The following is a 27,708-nucleotide window of genomic DNA, read 5'->3' on the forward strand; positions in this document are numbered from 1 at the left end:
GGTGGACGCAGGTCAGCTGCATATGTACGATAAAAGCACATAGGGCGTTTTGGATTGCACGTGCAGATTACGTGAGCAACAAGGAGATCATCTTCCAAGTCGTGAACCCCATGTCTACCAACACCCACCACCCCACAACCTATTTCTTCTTCTGCTGCTTCTGGCGGTCCGAGAATTCGCGCACGACGAGGGAGCAGGTCGTGTCGGCGCAGAGGCGGCGACGGCGGTAGGCTGGCAGCTTGGAGGCGAATTCGAGGCCGGCAGCGCGCTCGACGATCTCGAGCGGGACCTCGAAGTCGATCAGCGGTCGACTGTTGGGGATGGGTGCGTTGGGCAGCACAAAGGCGCCGAGAGCGACGGGTGCGGCGTCCGCAGCGGGCGAGCCAGCCGCGACCGTCTCGGCGTAGATGACCTTGTAAAAATGTGTCGGCACGGCCACGTTGGGCGGGCTGCCGATCATCTCGTACTTGACGTACCACTTCCCGTCGGTCTCGTCGCGCTTCGGCAGGTACAGCGGTCCGGTCACGACGCGCACGCTGGGATAGCGTGCCGTCAGCCGCCGCACGAAATCTTCCAAGTGCGCCCAGTAGTCGCGGTTGAAGCCCTGGCCGACCTGCGGGCACATATTCGACAGGAAAAACGTCTCGTCCATGGCCGTCTGGCTCCAGCGCGCGTCGGCTGCCGGCACCTGGTGTCCGCGATCAAAGCCCGACCGGAAGTAGTCGCGTAACCGCGCCCGAAATGCCTCCGGCATTGCTTCGTCCTCCACAAACGTGCTGTTCTGCCGGTCGCCCTCGCGGCTCTCCAGCGACGCCGCCGTGATGTGTTCCGCCACCCAGTGCGGGTTTCGTAGCCGCCGGTCGTACGCCGACACCAGCGCACTGCGCACTGCCAGATCCGACACCGGACCCGGAAACCCGTACTGGAACAGTCCGGCTGGATCGACCGGCGCGTCCGCGCCCGCTTTCCGAGCTCCGGCTGCCGCTGGTGGCGGCAGCGGTGGCGCCCGCACCTGCGAGGCCATCGGCCCCGGAACTTTTGTCGTCGCGCTGCCCACGCTCGGGACCGTCGCCGGCAGGTCCGCCGGCTTGCCCGATCGCAAGGAGTACATGGCCGCCGTGATGGCCGCTCCCGACCCGGCACTGACGGCCGCAATCACTGCAATGGTTGTCTTGGACATGTTGGTGTCAAAGCGAGAGCAGCCCGGCAAGAGGGCCGACAGGAAGACGTCGATCGGAATGGGAGTGCAAAAGTTGACCGGATCGACGTTTTTGATAGTTTAGTTCTGCCAAATCCAGGCACAGCCGGTAGTGTACCTGTATCACGTGATGATGACCCGGGTTGGATTAGACTGAGCTTCAGCTGACAGCACGCTAAAGACCTAAAGCCTGGCCTGTTGGCTCAGAAGGCGCGGACCTTTGGCTAGCCTGATTGGACAGTTTGGGCCTACAAACCAATGACAGCTGTCCGAACCTGAATCAAATATCGGAGACAGGTCGGTATACTCGTAACAGAAACCCAATTCCTTCGAGTATAATTATATCTTATAACGAATTTTTACGAATGGAAAAGGATGCCGGGGCATTAGAACCCCTCACAAGACTATATCTATTATTGACTACGAAGTACTCCGTGCAGAGTCGCTTTGCTTCTCCCAACATTGCATCCTACGAAATCAATTACTTGTTGACGTTTCTTCTACTTCTCCCCTCTTATACAAGAAAAATGAGCTATCGCCTGTGCACCACCTGCACTGACGGCATCTTCCGAATGTTGCATTTTTTCCTGAATCTTATACAATTATTGACTCTTTGGAACAGCTTCGGGATGGAGCCGAATCTGGATGTATTGTCTGTGCTAGGATCATTTGCTGTCTAGAAATAGGACCTGGTGTTCCTCAAAACACGACGCACTTTACCGCGAGATTGCAACCCAAATATTCCTTGTACCCAGGTGCACTGAATATCGAGTAGAGTGGTGGATAGGTCATGAAAACGATAGGTTCATTGACAAATGGCCTACGTTTGTTGTAGCTCCTGCAATAATAGGTAAATACTCCGATCTCTAATAGGCGTCATATATCGTTGACTCTGTAAATCGACAGTGCCGAACATAGACCCGAGGCTATTGTGTCCAAAGGTCGCTCCCAGGCTAGGCTCTGACAGCACAATGCAATGCATACAACAATGGTACCACCTTTGCTTGCACGACCACGAGTGCTCGCGACGCAGCATTGATTCCGGTAGTGCAGAAAACAGTGTACAATTTCCGGCGAGGCTCATCGATGTCGGGCCTGCACAAAGCAAAGAGTTCCGGGTTCGAATGGCGACGCATCCGGCAAGCCTAGAGTCTCTATCGTTCGGCTATGTCACGCTGAGCCACCGCTGGAGCTCATTGCCGTTCTTGCAGCTGAACGGTTCTACAGAGGAAAAACTTACGGAGGGAGTGCCCATATCCGGACAGCCATGACGATTGGCTCGAGGAGGCGCCGAGAATGCATCATATCTATAGTGGAGCTGCCGTCAACATTGCAGCTGGACATGCCGACGGCCCGCATTCTAGCCTGTCCCATGCTCGCGATGCACACATGTTAGAGTCAGCCTTTGCCTGTGCCAAATGGGATGACGGGCCTAAAGAGGGCTACCTCATTTGGAACAAAAAAGAATATGAACGTAACTACGAAGAGGCGCCTTTGACCGAAAGAGGCTGGGCTTTTCAGGAGCGATTGCTGGCCCCTCGCACCATCCATTTTAACAGGTTACAGGTGTACTGGCAGTGTTCCGCATTGTTTGCTTGCGAGAGTTGGCCGTATGGGGTATCCTTTTCAGTCCCCTCCTCCTTCTCCTCTGTATCGCGGGAAAAATATAGCATGTTCAGCTGCGGCCTAAGCTTGGGGTGTTTTTGGACTTTGGCTGGCGATGCCAACGGCAATACTGACGCGACTATTAGAAGCCACGGGATACAGCTATGTGGCAATCTGACCTGCTAAAGCTTCTCTACTGGGAAAGACGAGGTGACCACAACCAAGGGAGTCGAGCGCGGCCGGCCGTATATCGCGCGCTGTCGTGGTCATGGGCATCTATTGACGAGCCTATCAATTGCAACTCCTTAGGGAAAACAATCTACGACATTGCAAATACAGAATGGCTACAGCGGGTGGAGTATATGGTTGACTTTATAGATGCCACCACCAAGCCACTTGGCAAAGACGACACGGCCCAAGTGAGCGGTGGGGTCTCATCCTTCGAGGAAAGCTCCGACCGTTCTGGCTTGTCTTCATCAGGCCGCGCGATATCGAGTACAAATTTGACAGCGGTATCGATATTCTCGGCGATCATTTTCGTGCTGACACTCTCCTTGATACCAATGAGATGCCCGAGAGAATGGATCTGAAGTTCCTACTCGTTCGATGGCATATTCGTGGTGATGACTTCCATTTTTACTTAGTTTTGGAAGTGATTGTGCTACAGAAACAGAGTCATACTGAGAACTATCAACGCATAGGATTTTGGAAGTTCTCTCTGGATGATTAGGCTGATCACGCCTTTCTGGAGGATAGAGTATTTGGAGCGGACACATCCATCAACTCTACGACCATATCTATTGTCTAGGTTTATTCATCTTCATCTCCTTTCCTCTCCTTCGCTTTGTCGAAAAGATAGGTCTGTTTCATCGTTATGTGGCCGCCTGTGCGTTGGCAAAAGAGGGAAATAGAGAAAGCATGATTCAACTAGTTGCTTTATTTGAATACATAGAAATCGAGCTGTTCCTACTTGGACCACTTCAGCAAACAAGTAGTATAATTTGTCCTTCGAGACATATTCGTACCTCTAACCTGGTTCTTGATTTACATTTGGGTTCAAATCGCGGTAATACATACGCATAGATGGCGGAGATAGATCTGAATACCTAGTTGGCTTTCCTGTCCGCTTCCCAAGTTACGAGGTCCGTACGTACAGCACAACAGCGTATCTGGTAGATCAGGGATAAACGGCCAGAGAAAGTACACGATCAGTGTCTACTCTACTTCCTCCGAGTAAGGACCACATTGAGGGCCGGTAGAGACAGAATGAAGGCATCCTTCTGGCCGTTTATAAAGGCTTCCTTCGTCTGTCCAGGTGCAAAAGAAAAGTCGTACTTGCGGACAATCTGGCTGGCCACATAGCGGATCTCCATGAGTCCGAGCTGCTTGCCTACGCAGGAGGTCCGACCTGGAGACGTTCAGCAAAACAGTGTCACAGGAGATGAGACGTTTACACGAACCTGTTGAAAATGGCACCCAGGCCGACATATCGCGGACCAGCTCGGGCTGCGTTGTCCAGCGTTCGGGGATGAAGTCATTGGGGCTGGCAAAGTTTCTCTCGTCTTGGTATCGGTCAGCAGCCGACCCTTCTCATTGTCCTTCGGAAGGGACAAAAGTACCACGGAAGGCAGTATACGTCGGGACCTGGACGATGGTGTTGCCCGGGATGAAGATGTCATCAATCTGCACGCCTTCCGGAGGCGTGATACGTTGGAGGCCAGACGGCACGGCTGGGTGCAGGCGCAACGACTCGTCCACACAGGCCTGCAGATACGGGAGCTTGCCCAGGGACAATGGGTCCGGCTTGTCGTGCTGGCGGTAATATCCGTCAACCTCTTCCCGCAGCTTCTCGACGATTCCAGGGTGGCAAGCCAGCTCGAAGAACATGCTGGTCAGAGCCACAGCAGTTGTGTCACTGCGGCAGTGTCAGCAGAAGGAGAGGGAAGATCGATGATGGTGCATCTCGCGCGCCTTACCTTCCAGCCACGATGATCAGATATGCATCCCCGTACAGGTTGAGCAGGTCTTGGCGCGTCGGCTTCTCAAGAGACTCATATTCGTCAATCAGCCACGAGAGGACGTCGGGATGGTCTGGCTTGTTCTGTTGCACGGGATTAGCCTTGATTTGTCTGTTTTGCCAGCATGCAGACGCACCTCCATTCGCTCGTGCACCTGGGTCCTGACAAAGGCCCAGAAGCGGTGGTGCTCGGTGTTGAGGATCGGCGTGGCCTTGAAGATGGGGAACAGCCAGAGCAAGTGGCTGAACAGGCCGAGGTTGTCCATGTCCGAGTGCAGCGACTTCATAAAGTAGTGGCGCACGCCATGCTGGAGCATGTTGAAGCTCTTGCCGAAGGAGAGGTCGCCCATGACGTCGAAGCTGTAAAAGTTGAACCAGTCGGCCAGGTTGAAGGTCTGACCGACGTGAGCGTCGATCTGCTCGAGCAGCTGGTCCGTGTATCTGGCCACACGTGGCTCGTAGTCGTGCAGGGCCTTGGCGTTGAAGCCGCGGTCCCACACCTTTCTGCGGCGAGCGTGGTCCTTCTTGTTGCGGACCATCAGCAGCGACTCCATCGGCTGCTGCAGCCCGTAAAAGGGGCCCTTGGTGCAGGTGGAATGCTTGGCGTGCAGGATCTCAATGGCCTTGGAATTGTTGATCGAGAGCTCCGTGGGTCCTGTGAGGAGCGATGGCAGTTAGAAGGAAGAAAGAAAAAAAATACCACGTAGCAATCAAGTAAACAGACAGAAACGACTCACCCAGACGAACGATGTCACCGTATTTCTGATGCAGAATCTGAACATCCTTGTGCAGCTCCATTCGGGGCATGATCTTGCTGGAGATCCAAAGGTTTGAGATGCGGGCCGGAAACGGACCCGGAAAGTGGTTGAGCCGGTGAAAGAAGACGCGGTACACGAGGATGCTCGCATATGTGCCGGCAATCACGCCGGCGAGAAGCTGTAGCGCCGTCTTGGACGCGGCAGCGAGATGGCCAAGGACGAGGCTCAGCTCGCTGCCCTGCTGCAGAAAGGCGATGCTGGCCGCAGTGGCGACAAAGGCCAGGACAAAGCCGGGGATGATCTTGGCCGTGGCCAGGTCCCATTCGCCCAGGCGGAAGGCAAACAGATGCAGAAGCGTGCCAATGGCAAAGGCTGCAGTCAGGGCAGGGAAGCCATCGACGTCCTTGGACGCGACCTCCAGGAGCGTCTGCACGGTGGTAGCGTTTTCCATCATCGTTTGCATTGTCTCATGGTCTTGGACTCTTTCGTAGAGAGAGGGGGCGGAACGCCTCACATCTTTTTATACACGCTTCCCCATAGTCCCATAACCGGCATCCGCTGCTGTCGGACACAAGGACAAAAGGAGTCACGTTCGGCCCACAACGATACAGAGCGCAGCTGAGCAATCGTTCCAGGACCAATAGGCAGGACGACATTGCTATCAAAGACGGACCATCGTTGCATGGCTACGACGTAGGACGCAGCACAGTGATGGAGAAACCGCTTACCGTCTTGTGGTGGTCCATCTTGGCTACTACGTTGACCGTCGAAGGAGAAACAGAGGTGGCATACGGGCTGATGTAATTGCTGATATGCTTGCCAGCATAATTGCAACGGTAGCCGGCATAACATAGCTCCTTCTTTCCGGTTCGCCGGCGTCTCTGGAGCCGATATCCTCGCCTGTCGATTTCTCAGAGCCAATCAATACAAGGTTTGTACTCGTAAATAGTACAGATGGGTATACACATCGCACAATGGCTGTGAAGGGAAGATTTATTTAGAGATTACGGGGTACAAATACGGAGTAGACTGGATTATTCCCGTTGCGCTAATCCATTCCAGTAACGCGCCGAGCTCGGCCCCACAAGCCCTTGTCTTCCGGTTTCAATTGTCGTCGGAATTAACAACCTCAATAGGCTTACCTTATCGGTCTCGGGCGGTGAGGCGTGGCACATTGGAAATTCTGCCAAGGCGCTTTGTCCAGTCATGTTTCCAAGACTTAGAGCCGCATCTTCGATCCTGATCCACAGACTGCTTGTCTTTTGTATTCGACTCGTTCGGCTCTGCGCTGGTAATTTATTCTGGGGACGACTTTGCACCAGTTGCCGCGTGGTAGAGCAAGAGCTGATTTTCGTAAGTCTGTCATGATTGTGGCTGCGTGAGTGAGCCCTCAAGTCTGTCCGCCAGCTAAAAGACACGGCTGCCATGGTTTTTGTTGTCCGTGCCGTGCCGGACGATCGGCGCGGCTGGATCCTGTGTGTTGTCAGCGCGATAGGTATGTGGTGACGGTCGACAGTATCCCCACTGATCGTTGACTGACTCTTGCAGCATGTATCTTCGGTGCCTGCTTCATCTGCGTTGACGTCTTTGTGCGTCTCCTTCCTGGCCAGAAGGACTTTCGCATCGAGGACAGCAATGCGTTTCTGGCCAGCTCTCTGAGCCTCAGTTTTGGCGTCATGGTATGCATCTCATCATTTTCTCTTCATCCTCGGCCAGACCAGCTGTTGCTCACACCACCGCAGATATTTTCGGCCCTCTTCAGCATGCTGCCATCCTCCAAGCGCTACCTCATCGCCGACGGCGTCCCCAAGCAGCGGGCCGGCCTCTTGATGATGGCTGCCTTTGTCGTCGGCTTTGTGGGCATCCAGGTGGTGTCCCGGATCATCCACCGGTTCATGCCTTCGCACGTGGTTGACTGCGACCACTCGCACGAGGACGACGGCGCAGACGAGAACGGGCACGATCACAGCCACAAGAAAGGCCACAAGAACGGCCACCCGTCGTCCCTTCGGCGATCCTCTGGCCACACCGGGGCCGACGGTGGCTCTGACATGACCGAGTCCACACCGCTGCTGTTGGCGGCCAGCAACGGTCACGTGACATCTTCCTCAGACGAGTTTCCCGCGACGCTCAGTCTGTCACGACAGCACAGCCAGCCGCTGCCGCGGCCGGCGGCGATCCGACGGCAATCGATGAAGGAGGTGGTGCGCGATCGACTGGTGTCGTTTGTCAAGGACACGAAGACCAACTGCGACGAGTTTGGGCCGTGCTACGGCTATTCGGATCCGTGCGGCCAGGAGTGCAAGACACATCTAGCGACGCGCGTGCCTGCGCCGCTGCGTGAGGTGACGTCGTCTCTGCATCGGACGCCATGGAGCCTCTCTTCGGAGAACGTGACGGTGCTGCCAGTGTCGATCGAGGAGCGAAGCAGCATCGAGGACGCCGGCAGCTCATCCGGGATGGCTGGGCCGGCAGAGCTGTCGACCGGCACAGACACGGCGTCCATTGCGGGCTCCAAAGACGGAGCCGACGAGAGCAGACAGGATGCGAGCAGCCAGCAGGCGCCACCCGATGCGGACACCGATCTCGAGGCTGCAGCTGCACCGCCGCATCACCACCACGTGCCGACCAACGCGTTCCTGTCGATCGGCGTGCAGACAGTGCTCGCGATCGGGCTGCATAAGTTTCCCGAAGGCTTCATCATGTTTGCGACGAACCACGCGAACCCGGCGCTGGGGCTGAACGTGTTCCTGGCGCTGCTGGTGCACAACGTGGCCGAGGGCTTTGCCATGGCCCTGCCGCTGTACATGGCTCTGGGCAGCCGTCTGCGGGCGATCGCGTGGGCGTCGGCACTGGGCGGCTTGAGCCAGCCGCTGGGTGCCGGCGTGGCCGCCATCTGGCTGTGGTATCTCGGTCGGGGCGACAGCGACAATGACAAAAACAGCCAGGGCACCGCCTACGGACTGCTCTTTGGCGTGACAGCCGGCATCATGGTGGCCGTGGCGCTGCAGCTCTTTGTCGAGGGCCTGATGCTGCACCACAACCGGCAGCTCTGCATCGGCTTCGGCTTCGTCGGGATGCTGCTGCTGGGGCTCAGCAACGCGCTGGTGAAGTGAGGGGCCTATTTTCGGGAAGCTTTTTCTATCGGCGCCAGTGTTTGTCCATTAAAATTACCTGGTTTGGTAGCAATGCTTGGGATTTGCGTAGCCATTCTGCATGTCCGATAGCAATGCTTTGGGACTTGCGTCATCATTGTGCATTCGTCACACAAACTTTGTCCTGTCGTCGAAACTGTATTCGCAATAGAGTAAAAGGTACGGAGTACAAGCAAATTGAATAAAACCTTTATTCCAAGCCATCCTTTGGGGTATCACGTGACAGTATGCAGAACAAACGAAAAGACAAGACAATCAAGCAAACAGCTGCGGGTCTAGAAACCCGTCGTTGCTGTTGTAATTATCGCCGATGAGACGACGCATCTCAGCCTCGTCCATCTGCCATTGGGGCCCTCATCGGCCGGTACAGCGCCATCTTCCAGCGGCGGTGTGAGGCCGAGGTCGAGGTACATGTCCAACATGTTGGAGCTGTCGTCTGGGTCGGGGTTCGTGTTGAGATAGAGTCCGTCTTGACCGAGGTCGTTGCCAGCGCTAGAGAGCATGAGCAGCGGGTCGCCGTCGATGTCGAGGCCAGTATCTGCGTGTTTCTGCTGCTGGTGCACATGCAGGTCGTGATGGCGGACAAAACGGGCAGCACAGCCAGCCAGCGGACAGGCGAGCGTGCGCCGGATGCCGGCGAGGTCGTCGAGGAGGGCGACAGGGGCGGGCTGACCGGCGTCGGAAGCGAGCAGATTTCCGGGCGTTGTCACGACCATCGGTGGCGGCCGCTCGTGTCGGAGATGCACGTACCGGACGTGTTCCTCGAGTTTCCGCTTAGACACGAAGCCGCGGCCGCAGCCATTGGCCCGGGCGTCCCAGAGGGCCAGTTGGGGGTCTTCCGGACCGGGCTGCTCGTCCTCGCCGGTCAAGCTGTTCAGCGCGTCGACGTCGCCGCACACAAACCGGAGGCCCTCGTGGACGGCGCGGACGTGCACGTTGAGGTTGGCGCGCCGCGTAAAGGTCTTGCCGCAGCGGTCGTGCGGACAGACGGTGGTCTTGCGGTCGGCCAGCGACTTGCCCGAGTGGTACATGTCAATGTGACGGTGCAGAGCGGCCGGGCCGGCGCAGCGAACATCACAGAAGAGACAGCTGACGTGATCCTGGCGCATGTGCGCCTCGAGCAGGACCTTGGTGGCGAATCCGGCTTTCGGGGGGAGTGTGCTGCTGTCCGCATCCTCCTCGCCCAGACACTCCTCGCACCAGTACTTGGCCGTGCCGTGCTCGCGGGCCACGTGTCGCCGCAGGGCGCCAGCACTCTCAAACAGGGCGCCGCAGCCAGACGCAGACCCGTCGATGTCCCGACTGCAGGCAAAGGCCGGCTGTCCCAGATGGTCGACGCGGATGTGCCGCTGCAGCGTCTGGTGCTTGCGGAAGGTGCGGGTGCAGGCGGCGTCGTGGCCGCGGCAGCGGAAACGGTCCTGGCCCTCGTGCACGGCAGCGTGGCGACGCAGCCGGGTAGCCGTCAGAAAGGCCCGGCTGCACGCCTCACAGACATAGCGACGCTCCTGGCTGTGCGAGCCTTTGATGTGCTGCCGCAGGTGCTTCTCCTCCATATACGTCTTGGCACAGTCAGCGCAGCGAAAGGGCCGGTCGTTGTTGTGCGACCGCAGGTGTGCCGTCAGCCGCGCTGGCCGGTTAAACGTCTTCGTGCAGTCCGGCCACGTGCACTTGATTGTCTTGAGGTCCGACGGAAACCGCCGTGAGGCTGTTGACACGGCCGTCGTCACCGGCGTTGTCGATGGCGCCCTGTCCGTCTGGTCGGTCTGCCCGTCGTCGAGCGAGCCGACCGTCGACCCGTCGTGAACACCATCCTCTGGCTCTGGTGCCGCAGGACCTGCATCCAAACGTCAGCATCTCGTCATCTCATCGATAACGTCCATCGACATCGTCTGTGGGACTGCCTACCTTTGAATTGTGCTGTACTTCCGTCTGTTCGGACAAATGGCGCCGTCCTCTGTGAGACCAGATCTTCTTCCGCCTTTCGCTTCATCCTATATGGTGTCGACAAACAACCATGGCACACTCTTGTTGGTTCTCTCCAAGACAGATTGCCTCCGGAAACTGTGCGATGAAATAACTTCTAGCCAATCCCTTATCGATAAGACATTTTCAGCCACATTTCTTCCGGCGCACGGGCCAATCAGTGGCCGCCCCTCCAAACTTTTTCCCCTTCGCAGCCTCGCAATTTTTCTGACCTCCTGCCTGTTTCCAAGAGAAGCATCCATTCAGGCTCCCAGACATTGCCAGCGACCACTTCTTACTGAAGAGAACCGTGCGAACGTTCCTATACCGCTTCTACCGCTTCTCTGCACCGCTTTCAACTTCAACATGTCCGAGTACGGCGACGACGATGGGGGCAACGGACAGTACGTGTATTTTACTCTGGACGTGACCTTGCGTAACAGCGCTTCCCGGCTAACCGTGCTCCAGCGACGAGCCCCTGTACGACGAGGACGAGGGCCAGGACTACTTTGAGCCTGAGGTGCCGGCCGAGGACGAGGAAGGCGGTTTCAACGGGACCAACGGCCGCAGCGGCGACGACGATGTGGACATCCTGCCAGCAAACGACCCTTCGGCCATGGCGAGTCAGAAGAACGCGGCCAGCGGCCCACGGAACAACGTCAAGTCGCACAAGGACAAGAAGATTCCGAACGACCAGCGGTCGACCACGCCGTTTCTGACAAAGTACGAGAAGGCGCGCATCCTCGGGACGCGTGCTCTTCAGATCAGGTGCGTAATTGACTCCCATTTTTCATCTGTCCTCCCGTTTCGTATTGGCTGTCCTAACGTCCCCCCAGCATGAACGCTCCCGTGCTGGTCGACCTCGAGGGCGAGACCGACCCGCTGCAGATCGCCATCAAAGAGCTGCGCGAGAAGAAGGTGCCCCTGATCGTGCGGCGCTACCTGCCCGACGGCTTCTACGAGGACTGGACGTGCGAGGAGCTGCTGCAGTAGGCAGGGCGCATCCGAGGACAGGGACGGGCTGCATTAGCGAACGGCGTTCTGTTTGTGTTTTGTTTTCGAAAAGGACGAGGACAAGTGCGTGGGATTGGGTTGGTCTTGCTACTGGTAGATCAAGAATCAATATCTAGCTTTGGTGGATCTGCACGCCGGAACACAGGGTATGATACAAAACGCCGGCCTGAGAGCATGTTCCCTGGCTTAATTTCACTGTCCTTCACCGGCGAATCCAAGGAAAGGCGATCAATTATATTATACACCGGCACGGTCTGTCCCCGACACGTGCCTGCTGCCACTGCTACTTCCTTAGTCTTCCGGCTCCGTGTCTGTGTTTGTGTCGCTTGTGTCGTCAGCCTCTTCCTCGGTCCCGCTCTCGTCGTCCTCGTCGTCCTCGTCTGCGGCCGTGCGTTTCTTGGCCGGCTGTGGCATTCCTTTTGCCGCGCTCATGATTCCAGCCAGAGAGTCTGTAGAGTTAGCGATGGAAGGGGGGAGAGAAAAGGAGAAAGCAAGAAGGAGAGGGTAGAAGGAGAAGGAAGAAAGAAAGGAGAAGGAAGAAAGGAGAAGGAAGAAAGAAGAAGGAAGAAAGAAGAAGGAAGAAAAAAAAAGACCAAGTCCCACACAATCACTCACCCTCGTCTGGCTCGCTAATGTCGTCCTCGGCCGTCATCTCCGCCGCCCGGCTGGCGTCCTCCACCACCAACATCACCTCCGTCTTGGTGTCGAAGCCGACGTAGCAGTCGCACACCACGTGCAGCGCAAACGTGTACTGGCCGGCCTCCTGCGGCGCCACAAACTGGGCCTTGAGCGTCTGCACCGCAAACGTCGGCGTGCGTCCGTCGGCCTCAAAGAGCGGCTTGTCGAACTGCGTAAAGGTAAAGGGTGGTACCACCATCTTGCCCTGCTTCGAGTCCGTCAAGAAGACCTGCCAGCGCGGCGAGTGGTCCCGGCCGTAATACGGCGCGTAGGCCAGCGGTGCCAGCAGCGGCTGGTCCTGACCCAGGTCTGCCATGATCGGGCTGCCGTCATGGTTCTTGCCGACCGGCCGCTTGCGCCCCAGCAACGCGTCCAGGTCGTCTTCGGCCGGGTCCACGTCCAGCAGATCGGCCTCGCTGACCGCCGGCGCCGAAGCCGCAAAGCCCGGTGGGATAAACCGGGCCTTGACCACCAGACTGACCAGCGACGACGGGATGATGTGCTTCTCGCCCGTCACCTTGAAGAAAGCCTTGGCTACCCGCAGATACGGCAGCTGGCGCGCCACCTCGACCGCCTGCTCAAACTGCGTCGCGCTCAGCCGGTCTGCTCCCACCGCCAGCCGCCGCCGCTTCGACTCCGGCAGGTCCATCAGCTGCTGCACCGACATGTGCACCGTCGCGTCGCCGCCTTCAATCGCCCGTGCCACCGCTGCCGTCACGTGAGGCAGCTGCAGCAGCGGCGATGCTTTCGGCGGCAGCGCCTGCATGATCAGCTGCCCTGCCGCCATCGACGCCAGCACCGGCGTCGTGTTGCCGTACGCCAGCGCAATCGCCGTGAACGACCGCGTCAGCGCGTTCGCCACCGGTGCTACCTCGAACTTGCTCTTCTCTAGCACCCCGTCGCCCAGATCGACTCGCCCCAGGTAGGCCCACAGTAGCGCCAGCACCTTGCGCCGGCTGCCGCTGTCCAGGTTGTCCAGCCTCTCCCGGTCCGCTGCTGACAGCCCAGCAATCGTCTGCACTGCCTTTGCCGTCTCCTCGTCGCTGCTGCCCTCCGTCTTCTCCGCGTCTGAGGCTGGCACCGGCGCCGTGATGCGCGTCTCGATCGTCGCCAGCCCCGACTCGGCCTTGTCGCCCGCCAGCAGCTTCTCAAACTCCTTTCCGTTGCTGAGCGCCGCAATCAAGGCCGCCTCGTCAATGTCGTCGGCGTACTCGTGGAACAGCCGGTTGGCACTCTCCATCAGCACGCCCTCCTTGGACCGGCTCTGCGTGCCGTACCACCACGAGCCGACAACGTACGGCAGCAGCACACCAAAGAGCAGAAAGTAGAACAGTACCACGTACTTGCCGTATGGCTCCGTTACCATGAGCCGCGGCAGTGCAATCCCAATGCTCGTTGTCTGCTTGCCGTCCGGGTGGCCGTACTGGATGTAGTTGTTGCGCACCTCCGCGTCCGTGAGCGCCTGGTACGCCTTGGAGATCTCCACGTACCGGTCATTGAGCATCTCCAGCGTCTCGTTCTTGGCTGCGTCCGGCTTGATCTTGTCGGGGTGAAACTTGAGCGACAGCAGCTTGTACGTCCGCTTGATCGTCTTCTCGGTGGCAGACTAGACAACGGGTTAGCAAGAGAGCGGCCAGTGCTTCGTCGGTCCCGTTGCACCTACATCGGCGATGCCGAGAATGTCGTAAGGGTTCCAGACGCGCTGCTCCTCGGGCGCTTCGGCAATGGAGATCAGGTACATCGTGTAGGCCATCACAGCCCAACCGGCCACGACGGCCAAAATCAACCCGATGCGCCGCTGCTTGCGACGGTACTTTGCGCGCTCCGCATCGATGATGCTGGCCTGCGGCGGCCGGTAGTCCGTCTGGATGCGAGGGAACGCCGCCGCCGGGTTGCCCACGCGGCTGACGAGGATGTAGCTGAGCGGGACCGTGATAATGGTCGACAGCGTGAAGGCGAAGAACGGCCACAACTGGCCGGTCTCATCGTACGCATACGAAGAGCTCATGGTGGGCAGTCACCAGAGGACCAGTCCCCCAGAAATCAGAGCAGAATGGTAGGAACAGAATTGAAGACAGAGCCGAGCAGGGATGAAGAAAAGTACAAAAGTGCAAGCGCAATGGAAAGAGACAGATGCAGTGGTGTCTCGTGCTGATGGAGTGAACGAGAACGGACCGACGGAAGCGGCCCCAAAAAACGAATGCGGCAGCCGGTACAGTCGTGCGCGTAAGTTGGCGTCGTCGTTGAGGTATGTGGTGAGAAGACGGAGGAGACTGTCGTGGCATTTCTTTTTATTTTAGGTTTAGGAAATCGTGGCCTTCCCCAAGCTTACAACATGACTGCTGCCGAGCGGAGGGGCTACTGTGCTTGGACTGTGCCTTGCGCTAAAACGCACATGCAATTGTCGGTTCGCACAGTGCGCATATTGTCGGCACGGTCTCAGCTGAAAGCTGCACGGAGGAGAGTAAATGCAGTAGATACCTAATTAGCCGTCTAACAAAGCAGAGACGCGAGAAAACATGGTCGAAAAGGACAGGATCCCGGGTGCTTTACTTTTTCTTTCTTGCCTCTTCCCTCTCTCTCCCTCTCTCTCCCCTTCTCTACGGACGACAGGAAACGACAAAGGCAAAATGGGAGAGAACACAACCAGAACAATAGGAAAAGAGGTAAAGAGAAAAAGAGGAAAAACAAAGTGTTGTCTATCCCGGAGCCACAACGCCACCCCAGTGCCCTATGCGGATGATCCGACCAGCACAAATGCAGCACAACAAATACAACATCCCAGCACCGCCCGCCAGCACGACAGCCAGGCCGGGGGGAAGGAAGACGACGACGGCCAGGGCCACGAGCCCGATGCGCCGCGCCGCCGCAATGTGCTGTTCCCGTCGCTCCATTGCCGCCGCAGCGGCCACATGCATGATGTCTTCCGCCTCGCAGCAGTCGAGACAGCTCCGCCTCGTGTCGCAGTGATGCCATCTCCCAGACGCCGCATCTCGAGACCGTGCTCGCTCCTGATGTCGATGTCGATGCTGCTGCTGCTGTTGATGCTGCTGCTGCTGAGCAGATCTGCTCTCGCCACACTCTCTCTCGATACCGTCATCATCACCATCAACATCGCCATCGCTATCCCATTCGCCACCATTGTCACTGTCACTGTCGTCATCACCACCGCTGCTGCTGCTTCCCTCCCCGGCGGGTTGTCACTGGAACTGGAAGCCGCCCGGGAAGCCTCGCTGCCGGGAGCCACCCGACTGGTTGAAGTGGAAGCCGCCGCCGCCACCACCACCGGGAAAGCCGCCGCCGAAGCCTCCACCACCAAAGCCGCCGCCACCACCGCCCTGGCCGCCCATCATGCTAAACAGGATCTCCGGGTCGATGCCGCCATGCATGCCGCCGCCACCGCCAAACATCTCGGACGGATCGACTAGGTCCTCGCCGCTGTCGTAGCGCGCACGCTTCCTGCCGATGGTTAGTTGATGGGACATGCCAAAGAAAGTATCACGTGACATACTGTGGGTCGCTCAGAGTCTCGTAGGCTTCGGCCACGTCCTTGAAGCGGGCCTCGGCCTGCTCGTCGCCCGGGTTCTTGTCCGGGTGGTGGATGACGGCCAGCTTCCGGTAGGCCTTCTTGATCTCCTTCTCGTCGGCGTCCTTGGCGACACCGAGAATCTTGTAGTAGTCCTTGCGCTGGCTCTTCTTCAGCTCCAGCTCGGCCCGCCGCAGTTCCTTGGCCAGCGTGCGGTCCTCGGGCTCCCGCTCCTGCAGGGCCTTCCACTCACGCACCGCATCCTCCCAGCGCTCGGCCTGGCCGTAAGCGTTGGCCTTGGTCCGCCGTGCCTTGGCGTACTGCGGGTCCAGCGTCACGGCGGCGTCGCAGTCGGCGATGGCGGCGTCGTACAGCTTCAGCTTGAGGTTGCAGAGCGCGCGGTTCTGCAGCAGCTTTGCGTTGATGCTGCGGTTGCTGGGATCGACCGCCAGTGCCGCCGTGTACTTCTCAATGGCCGACTGCCACCGGCCAGCCTTGTACTCCCTGTTGCCGTCCTCCTTCATGCGGTCGAGCTTCTGGACGATGCGCAGCCACTTGATGGCCTCCTTCAGGTCCGGGTCCATCTCGATGGCGCGACGGAAGTGCCGCTCGGCCTGCACGTTGTCGCCCTGGGCGTACAGCGCGCGGCCGCGCAGGATGATGGCTTCGGGGTCCTTGTTGTTGAAGCGCAGCAGCGAGATGGCAATGTTGGCCGCCTCGCCAATGTTGTTCTCGCCGCCCATCTTGAGGTAGGCCTCACCGCGCATCAGCTGCCACTTACGCGGCTGCAGGGCGCCCGGACCGAGCAGCCGCGTGGCCATGTCGAGGGCATGCAGCACCATAGAGCCGGCCGTGCCGTTCTTCAGGGCGTCGCGCGCCGCGTTGACGTGCTGCAGCATCTCCTTGGCCGCCGCCGTGTCCTTGGCCGATGGCGGTGGCTGGATGCGGCCAAACGTGAGCACCGCATCCTCGGGCTGGCCGAGGCTGGCATAGATCCGCGCCAGCCGCAGCAGGATCTTGGCGTTGTGAGAGTCCAGCTCGACAGCCCGCTGGCAGTCGTCCAGGGCGGCCGAGTAGTTGCCGGCCGACATGAACGCCGCTGCACGGTTGCTCAGGTACGTGGCCGAGAGTGGCTGCAGGTTGACAGCTGCACGACAGTTAGCACGACAGACACGAGACACACGAGGCACGACATTGCATCAACACGTGTACATACCCTTTGTGTACTCTGCAATGGCACGCGGAAAGTTCTTTTCCTTGAAGAATGAGTTGCCGGCATTCTTAAAAGCCTCAGCCTCGTCGATGGCCGAGGAGGCCGGGGTCTTGTGGGGTGGGGGCACGGGCACGCTCTCAGCAGCACCGTTGGCTGCGGAGCCATTGGCAGCCGGCACAGGTGCAGCAGCCGCAGAAGCGGCGCCAGCGGCGGCGTCCGGCAACGGGGACGACTGCATTGGGGGCGAGGACATCTGAGGGGGCGACTGTGATCGCTGCTGTCTCGACCTGAACGACCGCTTCGGCGGCGAGGGGGACACAGACTCGTAAGACGGCGGAGGCGAGGACGGACGGCTGGCCGTATCAGAGGCAAGGCCGGGCGTGAGGTCCCTGTCCGTGTCCAGAGACGAAGCGCGGGCGATAGGCACCGACGACAGGTGGGACAGGCGCTTGCTGCGTTCCTCTGGCGGTAGGTTGAGCGGGTGGGTGGCGGAGGGGTCGGGCTTCTTGCGGCGAGACGATGAAGGACTCAGAGGACTCAGAGGACTCAGAGGACTCAGAGGATTCAGATCGACCGTGGCCGAGACGTGGTGGCGCGAAGAGGGATGACGACGGGTCGACGAGGACGACGCAGAGCTGCTCTTCTTCAGCTGGGGCGGCTGGGAAGGCGACGTGGGCCGCGGCCGCGACGAGATGGTGGCGGAGACGGACGGAGACGAGGAGGCTGTGGTCTTGGTAGGCGACGAAGACAAGGCAGAATAGTGCTTCGTGGGCGACCTGCTAATTCGCGGCGAGGCTGGTTCTGACCGGACGGGCGAAGGCAAGTAGACTGGGTCGTCTTCGCAGTGGTGTGCGCCAGATGCGGCGTCGGACGAGGAAGAGACGTTGGCGGCGTGGTTTTTGGGTTTTCCAAAAAACTTCTTCATTGAGGCGGCCCTTTTTTAATCCCTTTTCGACCGGGTCTTTTTTTTTTCCTACTTCCTAACTCTTGCGGCGGCCTAGGGGCGATGGCGCGTGTTTCGGCGATAGGAATAATCTGCCTGTCACAGTAGCGGCTGCCCGGAAGGTGCAGTAAACAGCGTCGTAGCTGCTGTCTGGCTCTGCTGCATGCAGCCGGGAGGGGGGGAGGAGAGAGAGGGGGCGTTCTGTCCTTCCGACGGCTGGCAGACCGGAACGGGGACGGGGATGCTGGATGGCAGAGGTGGCAGGCGAGCAGAGGACGAGCGTGCAGAGAGCTCGACGGACGGCGAGGGCGAGAGAGGTGTTTCGAACGGTAAGATGTCTGCCTGGACGACGGTCGGATCAGAAGCAGATCGGCTCGGAGCAGGGTTCTGATTCGTGGGGGGAGGGAAAGGGCATCGCTCTCCTTTTTCTGGCTTTCCTTCTTCCTGCCGTGTTTTGCTCTTGCGCTCTGCTCCAGTTTACCGGATGGGATACTATCGAATAATAGGAGAGACCGAGCAGACAAGAGAGCAGCCTGTGGAAATTTTCGCTACGTGTATCCCCACTGTCGAGGCCGGTAGCGACTACCTGTGGGACAGCGGGCGCTCACACTGCCGCCAAGGTCACCAGTACACGTGTCCTGCGATTGGCCCTGCAGGGGTGAAAGCGTATAGGCGCTGCGAGATGCCTTCATATTCACGACATCGCGTACGGGTGCGAGCGCGATACGAGCACGGCCCTGAAGCTTGCCCTACGAGCGCACACGCGCACGCACACGAGCCAGCCGCTCATTGCAGGACCGCCCAGGACTCCCTGGCCGAGGTCCTGCCAGCGGCTTTGCCGGCTTTGCATACGACGTACCCCGTACGAACCCAGGCATCGTAAGCCCTGTAATACGGAGTGCGGGCAACTGTGCCAACGCTACCCCTACAGCCTACAGCGCCCGCTAGACGCCGGCAGCGGGTCGGCTGCCCCTAAGGGGCTTCCCGCCCAGTGCTCCCGCTCTGTAAAAACAGCGCATCCGCATGTTGTCCAGATCAGCGCAGGCCTTGCAGGCTGCTTGCAGGGGCCTGGCACGCCCTCCCACGGCAGAACGTGAGGGGCGCTCCTGCACTGTCCGATTCTCGAAGCTTCGGTGGGGCAGAGACAGACATGGAAAGGCTCGTGGGTCAGGCAGAAATTGCGTTGCCCGCGGAACAGGCATTCCTATGCGGCTGACAAGGCTGCACCGCCGCCGTGTTGCAGCAGAGCCCGTCACATCACCTTTTTCCCTGGCCGTGTGACTGGTCAGTCTGGTGCCATCACGGCTCGATACGACTGTGCTCAAATCGCGTCCAAGCAGAAAGAACGGGCTCTTGCGAGCCACTGATTACTCGTAGTTCCGCCTATCCCATGATCAATACAGTACAGTTGAAAGACGCCGTTCCCGCAGCAACAGTCTGCTGTCTGACCTGTCGCTCCCAATTCCCATCCCATCGTGCCAATCGGAATCTGCAACCTGCCCGACCTCCGTCCTATGCCTCTCTCGTCGCCTCAGTCTCGGCCGTGTTGCCCGGTGCGCCGCCGGCGATCGACTGGACAAAGTCCTGGTAGCGGAACACCTCGCCGCGCTTGCCGAAGCTCGGTCCCGGTTTGCTCTTGGCCGTAAAGGCCCGGCGGCCGGTGAAGCCCTGCACAACCTGGTTGATCTCAGCCTCGGTCAGCTGCCGCTCGCCCGGTTCCGGGACCGTGTGCAGCAGGGCGTCGCGCAGCTCGGCCAGGTCGACCTGGCCGCTGTCGTCCTCGTCAAAGGCCGACAGCGCCGACAGCAGCTCGGCGCTCGGGGACATGGCCGCCAGAGCCGCTGCCAGCGAGTTGAGGAACGAGCCCATGGCGATCGTCTGGGGCGATGCCGGTGGGAAGAACGGGGACACATCGGCCGGTTTGGAAGGAAGGCCTAGGTTGTTCGGGTTAGGGGATCGAAGCCAAATTACGGGGTTGAAAAAAAAGAAAAAGGAAACGAAGAAGAAAAAAAAAAAGGAAAAAACGCACCCAGCTGGTTCAGCATGTCGACCACGTCCTCTCGGTTGACCATGCCGTCGCTGTCGCGGTCAAGGATCTGGAAGACCTCGCGCAGCGCGCGCACCTGTGCAGGCAGCAGCTGCGACAGCGCCGTGCTCTGGGACATGGCCGACGCTGGGGCTGGCCACGACGATGCCGGCGGTGTGGACGAGAAGAGGGAGGAGGAGCCGCCGATCGGGGCTGAGACGGCCGGCTGCGTGGGTGTAGGCGTGGACGTGGACGTGGGTATCTGGTTCCTCGAAGCCCAGCTTCCGGTCGGCGACGTCGCTGTGCCTCCAGGTGTGCCTTTGAGCGGTGTGGGCGACACGGGCGACTCGGGCCTGCGAAAGGGGGAGCTGCGTGGAGAGCCGTAGCCCAGGGGCGACGGCTTGTAGCCCGCGGGCATGGCCTGCATTTAAACGAGTCAGAAGACGGGCGGCGCGCTGGATTTCTGCCCTGGCTGTGGAGAACTGACCATGGTTTCGCGTGCGGGACTCGAGACGGGGAACCGGGTCTGGCGAGACGAGAAGAAATACGCGGTACTGCGTACGGTGCACGATACGGACGAAGAGCGCGCGGGACGACGTACGGCGTAGACGCGCTGGCAATGTGCTGACGGCAGCAGAAAGTCGGACAAGAAGTCGATGTCGGCAATGCAACCCAACCCAGCAGGCATGGCTGTCGCCCGTTGTGGCAGGTGCCCATGTGGCTCAACCGCCCGGCGAAGCCACACAGCGACAGCAGCCCGGCAGCACCTGCTCGCCCACGTAAACACACATAGTAAACACAGCATGCCCTGGGCAACGGCCGCTATTACAGGGGGTGGGGGGCGCTACTCTGAACAATACGTGCTGAGGTGTGGCAAAGGCCCTGAGGCTGAAGCCCGCTGCCCCTCCATCGTTCTCCCCTCTCCCATGCTACGACGTATGTACCGAGAAAGACGAAAAAGGGCGGACCAGGAATCGGTCGGCACCACTTCCCAGTCTTGCGACCAGCGCTCGTTTCGGATTTGCCAAGCTAGCCTCCACAACCGCGCGAGTCTCCATCGAGATAGAACAAAGGAGGGGGGGCCAAGCAAAAGAAACCGTCGATTCGTGCAGAGACGAGCAAAGGGGGCTGGAAGGGGCACTAGCACATCAAATCAAGTGCTCTGGCAAATCACGGTCAATCCGAGTACGAGAGCACTCGCAGAAGAAGGCATTGGCAACCGCCCGACGATTTCGGCTTTCTGTTGTGCTCGGCCGTGTACAAAGTACGGAGTACAACAGATAGGCAAGTAGGCAAAAAAGGGGGGCCCCCAGAAAGCAAGTCCCAACGAATTGGAGCGGGCCACCTCTCTGTCGAGAAGATCATCCACCTTTTGCCCATCCCCCCTTGGCGGGTCATGTCTCTCGTGGTCGCCCTTCTGACACGCGTTGGATCGCGGTGAGAGTTGCGAGCTCCCCGTCACACTTGTCGCATCCCCCACCAGCTGATTCCGGCTTTCGGCTTAGGCTCTCGGACATCTCACTCGATTGAAGGGAAGGAAAGGGAGAAGAGCAGGGCCAATGGCATCCATCCAGGTCGCCCAGCCGACCAAGTCGCGCCAGCACAGTATCAGCGGCAGTTCCGTGTCGACGCAGGGCAGTCCTCCGCACTCTCTCTCGAGGAAGCCAGGCCGGGCCTCTCTCGCGGTGCAGGCTGCCCAGCCCAACATGTCGAGCAGCACGCCACTGCTTCGGCCACCATCCCAGCAGCCGCCGCCCATCCCGGAACAGTTGTCAGCGTTGGCATCGGCGCCGGTCTCGTCCGACGTCGACCGCACGTCCAACCAGAGCGCCAAGTCCATGCACGCACCCTCGACCGACACGGCCGTCTCGTCGCAGCACTCGTCACTATCCGGCTCCGGCGCTGCTGCCATCGCCGTGGCCGCCCGCCACTCCAACCCGGATGCACACCCGCCGCGCAAGCTGCGGTCACAGTACCCCAGAGGCGCAACCGAAAACCATGTGGAGTACATCCTGGTGGCCTCGTTTGACATCGACAAGGGCCCCATCATGGAGCATCAGTATCCCGTGGCCATCACGGGTGACGAGCACATGCTGGCCGAGCTTATGCTGCCCGACCAGACCCATCTGCGCAACCAGGACTGGACCATGTTCTTCCTGCACAAGGACACCACGCCCGAGGAGGAAGATCAGGAGCGGCTCGAGAAGGCGCGGCGTCGGGAGAAGCGCAGGCGCAAGCATGGCCACGTTGCCACCACCGACAACATCAAAACAACCGACGGGACTGAGACGAACGGGCTGTCCGAGTCGGATGCCGACAACGAAGAAGCGCCCGAGAAAGACAAGGACGCAGACGACAACGACAACGACGATTACGACGACGACGATGACGATGACGATGAAGACGAGGACAGCATGTCGACGGACAGCGAGCCGGAGGGCGGCGAGGGCGCCCCGCTGATCTATGTCCTGAACCTTGTCAACACGAAGCAGGACAAGACGCAGAAGCGTGGCGCTGTGGTCAAGTCCATGGCCATCTGCACGCGCCATCCCTTCCTGCACATATACAAGGTGAGCCTCCCATCAAATCACGTGACTGTCACACAACTAACAGTACGAACCAGCCGCTGCTCCTGCTCGCACTCGAGGAGTACTTCAAGTCGCCGGTGCCAGAGACGCTGTCGATGCTGTACGAGGCGGTCAATGCGATGGACCTGTCGCTGCTGCCGCGGCTCAGCCGGCTGGAGCGCCACCTGCTGCAGGCGAGCGAGAACAAGGACCTGTTTGTGGACAAGTTTGAGCAGATGATCCAGATGCGGATCGCGGCCGAACGCGGCGACGGCATGGCCGGCCAACCGCTAGACGCAAGCCGCAGCCCGCCCAAGCCGGCTGGCGCGATTCTGCGGTCCGGCACCAAGGCACACTTTGAGGGCCACGCAACAGCCTATGCGGTGCCGCGCGACACGCACGAGTTTGAGAGCAAGGTGCTCTACAAGGGCATCCCGATCCCGATCAAGGTGCCGGTGGCCGTGATGCCCGAAAACGTCGGCGACTTCTCGCTCGTGAAGCTGATCCAGAACTTTGCCGACCCGCACGCGAAACAGCCACAGCCGTTTGCAGCACACGCCCATCTCACAACTAGCGGCCCGCTGACTCATCCAATCATCGTCCTCGTCAACGCCCTGCTGACCCAGAAGCGCATCATCTTCCTCGGCCACAACATGCCGTCGGGCGAGGTGGCCGAGGCCGTGCTGGCAGCCTGTGCCCTCGCCTCTGGCGGCGTTCTCCGCGGCTTCACTCGCCACGCCTTTCCCTACACGGACCTGACCAAGATTGAGGATCTGTTGCTGGTCCCCGGCTTCATCGCCGGCGTCACCAACCCGACCTTTGAGCTGCACCCCGAATGGTGGGACCTGCTGTGCGACCTGCCGTCGGGCCGCATCAAGATCAGCTCCCGCATCGAAGACGCCCCCATCACCCAAGGCCTGCTCTCCTTCAAGCAGCAGCATCCGGCCTATGCTGCCCTCGTCAATACTTCTCTGACTCCGGCCTCGTCCTCGGCCTCAGCTGTGGCTGCCACTGCCAGCGCCGACCTCACTGGTGACAACGCCTTCATGGCCGACATTCTCAAGAGCATCCACGCCCGTCTCGGCGAGCGCGCCATCCGGGCCAAGTGGCGCGATTGGGTCGTCAAGTTTACCCGCATCGCCGCCGCCTTTGAGGAGTCCGTCTATGGTGCCAGCGTCCTCAACTCCGACAGCGCTGACTATGCCGCCGACCTGACTGCCAACTCGCCCGTTGCCACCACGCCCACCGCCGCCATTCCCACCAACAACAGCTTCACCGCCACCTCCACCGGTCACGGCTACGTCTGGGCCGACGACAACGCCAAGCAGCGTGAGCTGGCCGGCAACGTCACCCGCGTCGAGGGCTGGCGCAACACCAGGAGCTACCTGAGCTTCATCAAGGTGGGTTTCTCCTCTTCTTTTTTCCTCCCCCCGCTCCTACTAACACCCCCAGGACGTCGCTCAGCAAATCACCGTTCGCCCCCTCAAAGGCCTCGACCTACACCACATGCACGACCGCCTGCGCACCCAGCGCCTGACGCCGGCACAGAGCCGCGAAATCTACCTGACCCTGTCCCGCCATGTGTACTCGTACGACGAGATCTGCCTGCTGCTCTCCGTCGCCCCCGAGTCGCACGGCGGCCTCTTCTACGTTGCCCTCGGCCTCTTCCACCGGGACAAGGACGTCCGCACCAAGACGACCGAGCTGCTCGAGCGCATCAGCGAGCACGAGGCCGGCCGCCATTGGTGGCAGGGCCTGAGCCGCTTCGAGAAGATGGCCTACATGCGCATCCGCCGCGACGACGACGCCGAGATGCGCGGCAAGCTCGAGAAGGAAGGCCTCGTCAACCAGGCTGCCGCCGCCGCAGCAGCACTTGCCGCCGCTGGCAATGGCAGCGGCAATGGTGGCAGTTCTGCTGCTGCCAACACCGTCCTCGTCGATCCGCGCTCCAGCTAGAGCAGGTCACCAGCATGTCAGCCATTTTCGTTCTCATCCGTCTTCATCTTTCCATCTCCGTCATCTCTGTTGCAAACCGGCGTTCTTACGGAGAGGTTGCGGCGTGTAGTGCTGAGCTTTCACGGGTTTTCTCCTGATTTGATTATCGTATGTATACGCGGGTATGAGACAAATGTGATCAGTTGTCGCTCGGCAGAGAAAATGCATGGGTTTTTTGGTGCGCAGTGCTTGTACAATCTCTTCATGTATATTTTGTGTCTTGTTTGGTAGTTCGATATCCCGTTTTATTTGTTTTCTGCTTTATTGCCTTCAGCCTATATCCATCAACCTTATTGTTTAAGCATGCAGAACCCTTTCAAGTCCTTCTCACAGTCGTTCCTGTGGTCAGGCCAAAAGGTACTTGGCCGCATGGTCGACGTGGTCCTGGCCGAAGGAAGAGATAAAGTAGTAAGAGTGATCGTAAGCCTAGTGCGTGTTAGTGACCATACCTCTAATCAGACTGCATAGAGCACCTCCCACAAAAGCACTTACATCCTGGTACCGCACCGTAAGTCCTGTCAGGCCAGCGTCCTTAGCAGCCTTTTCCAGGTTCTCTGGCAGCAGCTGCTTCTGCTTGTAAAAGTTATCTGCCGTGCCCTGGTAGGTGTTAGCACCACATCCGCCACAAAACCAACGCCACGACACCACACCCCACTTACCACGTCGATGAGCATCTTCAGGTCGCCCTTCCACTTCTTGACCAGCTCTGTGGCGTCGTGCTCCTTCCAGGCCGCTGGGATCGACGCATCCGTGGCCGACTCGGGCGTGATCTCAACGTCGGCCGGGCCCAGGTAGCCGCGGAAGGCCTTCTGGCCCCACGGACAGCGCGTCGGGTTGGAGATGGGGGCAAACGCCGACACCGACCGGTATCGGCCGGGATGACGCAGGTATAGGGTCAGGGCACCGTGGCCGCCCATGGAGTGGCCCGTAATGGACTGGCGGTCCTGGTCGAGGTGGGCGGCGAACTGCTCGCTGCCAAAGAGCGCCTCGGGCAGCTCCTTGGTTAGGTACGACTCCATGCGGTAGTGTGATGAGTAACCCTCAGTCGTGGCATCCAGATAGAACGATGCAGCCTCGCCAAAGTCCCAGCTCTCGTGCTCGGCCGCCAGTTGGAGGCCGCGCGGGGACGTGTCCGGGTAGACGATGGCGATGCCGTGACGTGCCGCCTGCGCCTGCAGGAAGCCCTTCTCCGAGCAGTTCTCGGGCGAGCAGGTCAGCCCGGACAAGTAGTAGAGCACGGGGACTTTCTTGAGGGCTGAGATCGTCTGGGGCGGGAGGAAGACGTTGACGTTCATGGGCGTGCCGGTGGTCGCCGACGTGTGCGAGAGCTTGTAAAGGCGGCCGCCAAAGGTGGCGATGGTCGCCTTGACGGTAAAGGTCGACATTGTGGACGATGGGATAGAAATTGCCTTGCAGAACAGCGTGGAAGAGAGACGGAAGAACAGCCAGAAAAGTGAGGTGGAAAAGTCGAGAAGAATTGGCGTGTTTTAACTCTACGGACGGCTGGTTGGCACCTTCCCTACGCTGCTCTATCAGGCCGTGTACTTTTACCGGGTTGGGGAGGAGGGGCCGTTGACGACAAGTGCGAAATGCCGACCCATCGCCGAACCCCGCATTTGCTGGCCTCAGCATTATGCAACGACTGTGATGACAAAGAATGATATTAAGTCTATTACAATGTAAGTACTTGGATATTAGTAGGTATGCATGAACGTTAGAATGACGTCGCAGGCATTATTCGAAGCATTCCCAAAGCAGCAAGAGTCCCAGGCCAAAACTCCGCCCCCAAAACCAAAGGGGTCCCAGTTCCTGATTAATGTGGTTTTCCTTCCGGGCGCCGTATTCGCATTTTCAGCTTTGCAGCATGCGTCCCACTCCATCTCGCATCGCCCTCGCCCGGCCGCTCTACTTCTTCGCGCGACATTCATACGAACCCATCAGGGTTCCCCAGCCCACCGCGCTCAGGTTGTACTTGTGCGCGTAGCCAAAGTCGATGGCGCCTAGTGTGCAGCCTTCTGGCGAGGTGCAGATGCCGCCGCATTTCTGGACATACGGGTAGCACTCAAACGCTTCGCCGTCCACTGCGAAGGTGTTGGTCGTGCCGTTGAGCGACACTGGTGTGTTGATGCATGTCTTGAGCGGGTGGACGGCATACTCGCAGGAGCCGGTAGCGTTGACACCGCTGCAGAGAAGGACCTGAAGCAAAACTGGTCAGCGGATTGGTCCTACCAGACGTTGACATTGAAGCGATCACTTACTCCACCGAGCTCTCTCTTTATGGGCGAAGCCATGGCCAGGGTGGCAGCAAGGAGGACAGCAAACGACTTCATTGTGGTGGTTGTGAGTTGACGTGATTTGTCGAGTGGTTGAGCAGTGAAGGCGATATTTGTAACAGGTACGAGTGAACGTGTATGCTTGTGTTTTGTTTATATTCGACACTTCGGGCAACGATCAGATCAGGGGGGAATGCGGGAACATTGCAGCTATGCAGACTCCTTCTTATATGCACACCGATAGCCACCAGCCCTGCCTTGGCTGCCAGCCATTGTCTTTACCTACTTTTTGTGGGACGAAGTGAGCGGATGTCACGAGCGAGTTTTGCCCCAAAACGGCAACGACTTCACTCATACGAGGATCCATTCTCGCCCTCCTTAGCGGCAAGATCTGGGCTGTTGTCAGACACATGCCGCTAATTGGTCTGCGCCGCACTCGGGGTACACTGCATCCAAAGTGCTGCCGAGATGCTGGGATCGAGCGTCCCGACAATACGTCGCACATACGTATTCCGTACGGAGTACGAAGTACGGAGTACTGCTACTCCGTAACAAAGACCAGCCTCCCGCATAAAACATCCACCAGAAAAAGGCGCATCCTGCACAATACTATGTACGGAGTGCGGCGTACGGCACATGGGATACGAACCACTGGCAGGCGATTACTTAGCCCCTCCGAGCTCTGACTTGTGGAGCTGAAAAAGAAAACACAGCAAAATTGGCCAAGAGAGCTAGTTTGTAGGTGAAAGCTTGATATACTTCCGAGGCTCGACGTCAT

General features: G+C 59.1%; 13 protein-coding genes across 13 annotated transcripts; 5 read left to right on the forward strand and 8 right to left on the reverse strand.

Moving 5' to 3' along the window:
• Positions 1–139: 139 nt before the first annotated feature.
• CMQ_7166 (mitochondrial nuclease) lies at positions 140–1,180 on the reverse strand (the record flags this gene model as incomplete). The annotated part of the gene is made up of 1 exon (XM_014314171.1): positions 140–1,180. The coding sequence occupies one exon, from the start codon at positions 1,178–1,180 to the stop codon at positions 140–142; it is 1,041 nt and encodes a 346-aa protein (XP_014169646.1).
• Positions 1,181–4,023: 2,843 nt separating this feature from the next.
• CMQ_7661 (cytochrome p450 monooxygenase) lies at positions 4,024–6,032 on the reverse strand (the record flags this gene model as incomplete). The annotated part of the gene is made up of 6 exons (XM_014314666.1): positions 4,024–4,211; positions 4,264–4,365; positions 4,423–4,718; positions 4,780–4,904; positions 4,958–5,475; positions 5,558–6,032. 6 exons carry the CDS (start codon positions 6,030–6,032, stop codon positions 4,024–4,026), a joined length of 1,704 nt encoding a protein of 567 aa, XP_014170141.1.
• Positions 6,033–7,003: 971 nt separating this feature from the next.
• Positions 7,004–8,694, forward strand: CMQ_7246 (zip metal ion transporter; the record flags this gene model as incomplete). Its single annotated transcript, XM_014314251.1, has 3 exons — positions 7,004–7,073; positions 7,127–7,257; positions 7,321–8,694. 3 exons carry the CDS (start codon positions 7,004–7,006, stop codon positions 8,692–8,694), a joined length of 1,575 nt encoding a protein of 524 aa, XP_014169726.1.
• A 314-nt stretch (positions 8,695–9,008) lies between these two features.
• On the reverse strand, positions 9,009–10,723 carry CMQ_7729 (c2h2 transcription factor; the record flags this gene model as incomplete). The annotated part of the gene is made up of 2 exons (XM_014314734.1): positions 9,009–10,567; positions 10,639–10,723. The coding sequence occupies 2 exons, from the start codon at positions 10,721–10,723 to the stop codon at positions 9,009–9,011; spliced, it is 1,644 nt and encodes a 547-aa protein (XP_014170209.1).
• A 338-nt stretch (positions 10,724–11,061) lies between these two features.
• On the forward strand, positions 11,062–11,688 carry CMQ_7383 (DNA-directed RNA polymerase and 3 subunit rpb6; the record flags this gene model as incomplete). Its single annotated transcript, XM_014314388.1, has 3 exons — positions 11,062–11,099; positions 11,164–11,463; positions 11,532–11,688. 3 exons carry the CDS (start codon positions 11,062–11,064, stop codon positions 11,686–11,688), a joined length of 495 nt encoding a protein of 164 aa, XP_014169863.1.
• A 312-nt stretch (positions 11,689–12,000) lies between these two features.
• On the reverse strand, positions 12,001–14,395 carry CMQ_7371 (protein translocation complex component; the record flags this gene model as incomplete). Its single annotated transcript, XM_014314376.1, has 3 exons — positions 12,001–12,158; positions 12,325–13,993; positions 14,051–14,395. The coding sequence occupies 3 exons, from the start codon at positions 14,393–14,395 to the stop codon at positions 12,001–12,003; spliced, it is 2,172 nt and encodes a 723-aa protein (XP_014169851.1).
• A 725-nt stretch (positions 14,396–15,120) lies between these two features.
• On the forward strand, positions 15,121–15,357 carry CMQ_7041 (uncharacterized protein; the record flags this gene model as incomplete). The annotated part of the gene is made up of 1 exon (XM_014314046.1): positions 15,121–15,357. One exon carries the CDS (start codon positions 15,121–15,123, stop codon positions 15,355–15,357), a length of 237 nt encoding a protein of 78 aa, XP_014169521.1.
• A 230-nt stretch (positions 15,358–15,587) lies between these two features.
• Positions 15,588–18,051, reverse strand: CMQ_7479 (and tpr domain containing protein; the record flags this gene model as incomplete). The annotated part of the gene is made up of 3 exons (XM_014314484.1): positions 15,588–15,846; positions 15,899–17,060; positions 17,130–18,051. The coding sequence occupies 3 exons, from the start codon at positions 18,049–18,051 to the stop codon at positions 15,588–15,590; spliced, it is 2,343 nt and encodes a 780-aa protein (XP_014169959.1).
• Positions 18,052–18,232: 181 nt separating this feature from the next.
• Positions 18,233–19,436, forward strand: CMQ_7448 (uncharacterized protein; the record flags this gene model as incomplete). The annotated part of the gene is made up of 3 exons (XM_014314453.1): positions 18,233–18,398; positions 18,576–18,948; positions 19,268–19,436. 3 exons carry the CDS (start codon positions 18,233–18,235, stop codon positions 19,434–19,436), a joined length of 708 nt encoding a protein of 235 aa, XP_014169928.1.
• A 145-nt stretch (positions 19,437–19,581) lies between these two features.
• Positions 19,582–20,783, reverse strand: CMQ_7069 (calcium-binding ef-hand protein; the record flags this gene model as incomplete). The annotated part of the gene is made up of 3 exons (XM_014314074.1): positions 19,582–20,003; positions 20,099–20,516; positions 20,583–20,783. The coding sequence occupies 3 exons, from the start codon at positions 20,781–20,783 to the stop codon at positions 19,582–19,584; spliced, it is 1,041 nt and encodes a 346-aa protein (XP_014169549.1).
• An 871-nt stretch (positions 20,784–21,654) lies between these two features.
• CMQ_7255 (protein MesA) lies at positions 21,655–24,618 on the forward strand (the record flags this gene model as incomplete). The annotated part of the gene is made up of 3 exons (XM_014314260.1): positions 21,655–22,665; positions 22,719–24,062; positions 24,115–24,618. 3 exons carry the CDS (start codon positions 21,655–21,657, stop codon positions 24,616–24,618), a joined length of 2,859 nt encoding a protein of 952 aa, XP_014169735.1.
• A 384-nt stretch (positions 24,619–25,002) lies between these two features.
• CMQ_7198 (esterase d) lies at positions 25,003–26,042 on the reverse strand (the record flags this gene model as incomplete). The annotated part of the gene is made up of 3 exons (XM_014314203.1): positions 25,003–25,083; positions 25,150–25,254; positions 25,317–26,042. 3 exons carry the CDS (start codon positions 26,040–26,042, stop codon positions 25,003–25,005), a joined length of 912 nt encoding a protein of 303 aa, XP_014169678.1.
• A 520-nt stretch (positions 26,043–26,562) lies between these two features.
• CMQ_7402 (uncharacterized protein) lies at positions 26,563–26,987 on the reverse strand (the record flags this gene model as incomplete). The annotated part of the gene is made up of 2 exons (XM_014314407.1): positions 26,563–26,853; positions 26,916–26,987. 2 exons carry the CDS (start codon positions 26,985–26,987, stop codon positions 26,563–26,565), a joined length of 363 nt encoding a protein of 120 aa, XP_014169882.1.
• Positions 26,988–27,708: the final 721 nt, after the last annotated feature.

Source organism: Grosmannia clavigera (genome assembly GCF_000143105.1).
Source record: "Grosmannia clavigera kw1407 unplaced genomic scaffold GCSC_173, whole genome shotgun sequence".
NCBI classification, from domain to species: Eukaryota; Fungi; Ascomycota; class Sordariomycetes; order Ophiostomatales; family Ophiostomataceae; genus Leptographium; species Leptographium clavigerum.